Here is a 6642-nt window from a genome sequence, read left to right on the forward strand (position 1 = left end):
AACACTGACCTGCATTGGTACAGGATCCTTAAGGTAATAACCTTCAACAATTTGTTCTTTTCGATAGTGATCTATAATGTCCCCAATGCTGTTAAAATAATAATGACAATGACATAATCTGTCTTATAAAATGCAAGTCTTGATGTTAGCAAGGGATATTTAGCAAGTGTTTTTCAAACCACCTAGCCCAAATATTGAACTGAATATATGATCAAAATAATCATTTTAAATAAACAAAAATGTCCCAACATTCGCTTACATGTCAGAATACCTGAATCAAAGTTCAAATTTTCCATATACATACTCAAGTAATCATAAGAAAGGATTATACTTTTTTGGTTATTTTGGAGGGGGGGGATTGTGATTAGAGAGATAAACTGCTAGTGAATTCAGGGAAGTTTTAAGAATATTTATCATTAAAACCTTAACTTATCCTATAATAAGCAGAGAAAGTTAGATTATAAACATATAAACCGTGAAAACAGAAGCAACGGAAAATGAAGAAAGACCAGGAGGAGGTAATCTTACATGCAGAATTATAATACATGGGAAAGACATTATTCTTGATGCAAAATGTTATTTTTTAAAGTGATATAAAATATTCTTACAATTTGGACAATACTACAAATAAAATAACATCACACATGATATCTTAACACAAGTGTTGTCATTACACAAGTTGTTCAATACGAAAGTATCTCTATAATCAGTAAGCTATTTTATTATCCTAAATATTTAAATACTACAGTTTTTAATTTTCCTTTAATACACTCAAATACTAAGTATTTTAGGGACAGCAATGAAATGCTTCTCAGAACAAATTTTATTTAGCCTACCACTTGATTTTTCTTTTCATATTCTTTTGACAAAATTATTGGAATGTATTTCACAAAGTAGGCAAGTCAATAGTTGCTGAATTCTATGTACTATTAAATTCCTTTTCTATTTATAAGAACATTATGTCTCAACAAAGCAGCCTACAAATGAAACAGGCATAACTGCTACATTTCTTCACTAAATGACTAATGTAGAGTTAATGTGGGCCAGAACAAGGCTTTGTGACCTAGAACTCCTATTGGATAATCCAACTTTATATTTCTATATCTAAAAATTAAATGATAATCACAAAGGTGTGTCTCCGTATTCCACTACTGACAATAACGCTAAAGTGGAGTATATATATCTAAAACACAACCCACAAATTTCCAGACAGATTAATATAAAGGCGGCTTCCTTTTCCTTTTCCAATTTTTTTTTTAAAGTAATAAAACTAGAAACAGTTCTCCTGAATTTGTAAGAGGAACATCCCCAGTGGGGGAAAAAGGAGGAATGAGCAAAGACACTATATTAACATACATTCAAATTTTTACATTTAACTTTTTAAGTTATTCTGCAAGCATACAAGTAATTTGCAATAAACTGGAAAGAAATATACTTCAAATAGTTTAGTCTCCTTGTTTCATTTTGATCTTTCTTAGTCAAAAAAATCTACCTTTATATATTTTTACAGAATGTCTCCATTACACAGAAATAATTCACTTTTGCAAAATGTACAAAATAAAGAAGTCAATAAACAAATCAAACAGCAAAATTTGCTGTCTTGCAGTTAATATGGAATTGACAAATTCGCTTAAGATAGCTCATGTGGATATAGCCAAAATAATTATATTTATTTTGGGAAAAACAAATGGCAAGTTATTAATTTACATTAATGTTTAACACTAGCTAAAGAATTTTTGAACATGACTACTACATTGTATGAAAGCTCTTGTAATTTTATTTTAAAAAGTCAAACATTGTTTTGAATCTGATACAGTATTAACATTTGAACTTTTTTTTTTTTGCAAAAAGTAAAAGAACTAAGGATATTTCACAACTTACCTATTATAATAGCGACCTCCCATCATAAACTGATTATTTGGTGTTGGACATATTTTAAATCGCTGAATATTTTCATTTGTCCGAAAATAAAGTGAATAGTCACCAGGAGTATTATCTGAGGGTCTCACAAGAAAACTGCAGACTTGACCAACTGTAAAAATTAAGCTATTAGTTTTATTTCCTAATTATCAAGTAAAAAAGATAGTGTTAGGTAGTGTAATTTAAAAGTACATTCAAAAGTCAAACACATGCAAATATTCACCGGGAACTTATTTTATAATAAAGGCATGTTTTTGTTGTTGTTGTTGTTGTTGTTGTGTGTGTGTGTGTGTGTGAGAGAGAGAGAGAGAGAGAGAGGGAGAGGTATGGTGTCTGATTAATAACCACCTAAGAAGCTGCTTTAATACATACAAGTGGTCCATATGACATAGAAATACACAGTAGAAGTTTGCAGCAGTGACTTCTGGTGAGTATCAATACTGGTTCTAACTTGGAAAGAACAATGTAACCACAATTAGAGGTTACTGGTGAAAACTTAATTCTGTTTGTGAGTCCCCTTAATAAGAATGCAAAAAAGTTAAAGGCAGTTTTGCTGAGGAGTATTCTGTAAGTTATTAATACTTCTGATTGAACATTAAAATGTAATTCTGTAAGAAAATAATACTAAAGCTTATAAAAGTAGATTAAAAACAACTACTATATATCACAGTAATAAGCCAATGTACATACATGCACTGTATACAATTCAACAGGCAGGTGTGATTCTGAAGTCAAGAAGCAAATTACCATATTTTAATATTAATTTTAGAGAAGTCTCTGATACCATCAATAGACAGTAACTTAAACTAGGAGGCTTTGCCTTTTCTCTGTTTAAGTCCTAATCCACATGAAAGATCAAAAATTGATTGCTTCTAGGGTACTACAATGAACACTTAGAATGTCAGGTGTAATTTTCATGCAAATTACTAACAGTTTCAATCATCTATCCAAGGTAATTACAATCACGTAATTTTACATTCAACAAAAAGACTAGAGATTATTGTAAACCTGTACATTCAAGGGTTTACATGCATGTTTAGGTGGGAAAAATCATCAGATTCTTAAAAACTAATCTAAAAAAATTAATTTCAGTTCCTTTTCACTTTCACATGCTCATAAAAATGTGTTAAGTATTTGGTGGTACAAGTTTTTAATCTACTTAACCTATATTCTCAGTAAAATCAAGCACTTCTAAAACTAACTCAAATTTTTCAAAACAGCAAAAAATAAATTAAAATGGAATACTGTGTGGCTTGAAACAGTAACACAGATGAAATAGCTTTAATAATAATTTATTCGGCCCTCCCCGGTGATGCAACAGGTTAGGATGCAGCACTGCAAGCTAACTGTAGAAGCTTCAGTGCCCATTCAAACCCTGGTCCCCGAGGTGACCCACATGGTGTGGCAGACCTTGCTCCCCTCAGCAGTGTACTTCGTCGATCTGCCTGTTCTGCTCCCTAGTCTGTCTCGGGTGAATCCTCTAGCTGCCAGTGGCCCTCTGGCCTATACCCCAGCTCTATATGCATAAGTAAATAAATCTTTAAAATAGTAATAATAATAATAATTTATTTATTGTTAACCCACCACAGAGCTATCAAACTGCTTGTTTATAAAGAACTTTAAAGACCACTAATTTACATAATGACAGCTTGACCTTATCTCAAATCCTCCTAAGGTGAAGTTTAGGAAGAAACAGTTAATAGTTAAATTAATTCAGTCTTAAATGTTTAGTTAGGGTCAATGATGACTTTTTTTTTTAACATCAAGCCCACAATATCATTCAACACTACTCTGCATTCCTTTGTAACCACAGTATCAGAAATGTTAAAATGTTTTAAAGACCCAATTATATATTTCTACAAGTGCAGAGATAAAAGGCAACATTTATTGCAGATGCACAGCAAAAAAAAGTGAAAACATGGTATTCCTCTATAAGCAGCGGAAAATAAACTGTTATTCAATGGAACATTTATGGTCACAAAAAAACAATGAAAATTTATATATGAAGAATGTAATGACCCACCAAAATACACTCTAATATGAAAACAAATTGTGTATTCTGTTCCTCTGAGTGTTTATATGTTTAGGGATTGGTGGGGATTTGCAGGGGTAAAGAAGGGAAATACAGAAAAGAAGGGAAATTCTAGAAAACTTCTAGAAACAAAGAAAAGCCTTTGCCTATTACTGCTTGAGGAAAAGAGCAGGAACGTGGGAGAGAAGGAAATGTTGCGTCCCGAATTTTATACTATTTAACTGAAAACACCAAAAACAGAAACACCAGTTTTCTCTATACTGGACATGAAATTATAATTCACATAAATATCAAATGACTGCAAATACATAATAAATAGTTGATAAGGGTTTTTTTTTTTTTTTTTAAATTAACTTAAAGGCACTAGAAAAGGCAAGGGAATATATTTAATTACCTGTCATCAGTAAATTGTAAGCTTCTTGTTTAGAAATTTTCCCATGGAACCATCTTTAAAAAGAGAACAAATCAGATATGAAAATCAAAAAGATTATTTTTTCTAAAGTAAGTAAAATGAAACTAACAAATTTAATTGAGCTCACATAACAAAAAAACACAAAGCAATTGGCCAAATTATTCTTTTTTTATGCTACTTTGTAAACACACATAATTTCAACAAAATAAAAGAAAATAGGTGACTATCTACTATAAGCACAATTTATTAATTACTAAGACAAAAACAGCAATAAACTTAATTCTGATAATGACAAGCTATTCACATTTGCATTATATAGCTAGTGTTTTCACTTGCTTTTAGTGTAAGAGAAGGGTGGTACAAGTAGAATCCTCCACAGAACAAACCAGAAAAAAAAAAAAGAAAATTTCTCATCATTTCTCTCAAAATGATTCTTCCCTATGTGATAAAATCTCACTTCAAATATAATCAGCATGGTTGAATCATGCATAACAAAGACCGAGTGGTCTTAATAAGACCGAAATGGTAAGAAAATAAGACACCAACATCAAGAACTAAAAGAAAAGAATGATTTAGTATACCTAATTCTTTATGAGCTAATAGCCTATCAAATAAGATTGGTAATTTTACATTCTGTATTCTTAAAATAAGCCTTTAAAAATTATAAATGACATAAATTCAAACTATGGATCAGAATTATGTAAGTCAAACTACTGATCAGAATTACATTATGTGACATAATATTAGAAAGTAGAGAAGTGTCTCTCAATTAGCACTTCTAAGGAACTATTATAATGTAATCAACTTATAAATCTTCATGATTTTCAGTATTTCTGTTTAAACTCCAACATGATTAGTGCCAGACTCTCCAACTTCAGTAAATATTTGGATTTACTGTTTAATCTAGTTAAGAAAAAGTTTGTACTTTCTATAGGGATTAGGATAGGATGTAGGAGGAACAGACCTTGACTTTTAAGTTACTCAAAGTGCAATTGTTCTAAATACTAGCAAATGTTACTTGAAATAAATTGGTTTGGATATTCACCTCAGGTTTGAATTTGTGACTCACTATACATGTTAATGTACAGTTTCTAGATATCTTATACAATGATTTAAAATGTCTGCCTTTAAAAAAACATTCAAATAGTTTAAGTGACATATATATTTTGACATTCTACATTTACATTTAATCAGGGTTGAATTTTGGCCAATACTCCTATAAAGAAGTTAATGTTCTCAAATAAAGTTTTTAAAAACAAAGAACTACTTTAAAAGATAAAATCGTCAGGACTTGATACTGATATCATGAAAATAGGGAACTGAAAAGAAGTAATAGTTAAAGTTCTACCATCTGTTTAAGTCTCAAAGTGGCATTTACAAATGTCACTGAGGAGACAATGTGAGCTGCTTCACTGCCATTGTCTCTTAAGAAATCAGAAACTGAGATGGAAAAATGCACAAATGATGTAAAAATAAACTATTATATTATTCATTAAAAAAAAAAAAAAAAGAAAATCAGAAAGCTGACCACAACTCAGTAAATAAACCAATGTGCAAGGTAAACTTAGCTTGAAAATGGAATAATGGCAATCATAAAACCAGGATTCCTGTTTGTGCACACAATTAGAGCAGGCACCATATTGCTCTCAAAACCCCCTACACTGTGACTTCCTACATCTTCCCTAATATAAAATGTCACTTGCCATTTATCACCATGTTGTAAATATGGTTTTCTTATAGTAAAGTAACAGTGCCATGATCCTGAACTCTATCAAAGAGATAAAATAAGAAACACCAAGAATATTTTAAGAAAAAATGGGAATATATATATAGCCAACACATTTATCTGTATGTCTCTTGTAATCATTAATTTGAATGTGCAACTCTTAATATTTATTGGTAGTGGTAAAACCACAAGATAGTATCATTCACAAGGTATGGTCTCTTTGATGGAGACTATTCTGTGTCTACATAGAGTAATAAGAAAAAACAAAATCAGAAATTTCTCATTTCAGTAGTAGAAAGATGAGGAAATAAGGTGACAGCAAGTGGAGTATTATTTAATATTTTTATATTCTAAAAGTGAGAAAACAATAAACAAACAACAGAGAGACATACTTTAAATTCTACTTATAAATAGTAAAGAGATGTTGAGAATAAAATATTCCACTAAATGGCCCTCCCTGGTGGCGTAGCGGGTTAAAGCACCGCACTGAGAATCTAAAGCCGCTTCCGCATGAGTTCGATTCCCGCCTGCCCGGGAGGTGACCACATGGCG

At 31.1% G+C, this 6642-nt stretch overlaps 1 protein-coding gene across 1 annotated transcript in view; it reads right to left on the reverse strand.

The window, feature by feature from the left end:
• Nucleotides 1-6642, reverse strand: part of RASA1 (RAS p21 protein activator (GTPase activating protein) 1) — a 74020-nt gene that overhangs the window by 31572 nt on the left and 35806 nt on the right. The window contains exons 7-9 of the mRNA XM_004678153.2: nucleotides 4347-4399; nucleotides 1882-2032; nucleotides 10-88 (exon numbers count right to left, since the gene is read on the reverse strand). Coding sequence (XP_004678210.1) covers nucleotides 10-88; nucleotides 1882-2032; nucleotides 4347-4399 — 283 coding nt within the window. The remainder of the gene's footprint in view (nucleotides 1-9; nucleotides 89-1881; nucleotides 2033-4346; nucleotides 4400-6642) is intronic.

The sequence above is a fragment of the Condylura cristata genome, unplaced genomic scaffold (genome assembly GCF_000260355.1).
Source record: "Condylura cristata isolate star-nosed mole 26May11 unplaced genomic scaffold, ConCri1.0 scaffold00007, whole genome shotgun sequence".
NCBI classification, from domain to species: Eukaryota; Metazoa; Chordata; class Mammalia; order Eulipotyphla; family Talpidae; genus Condylura; species Condylura cristata.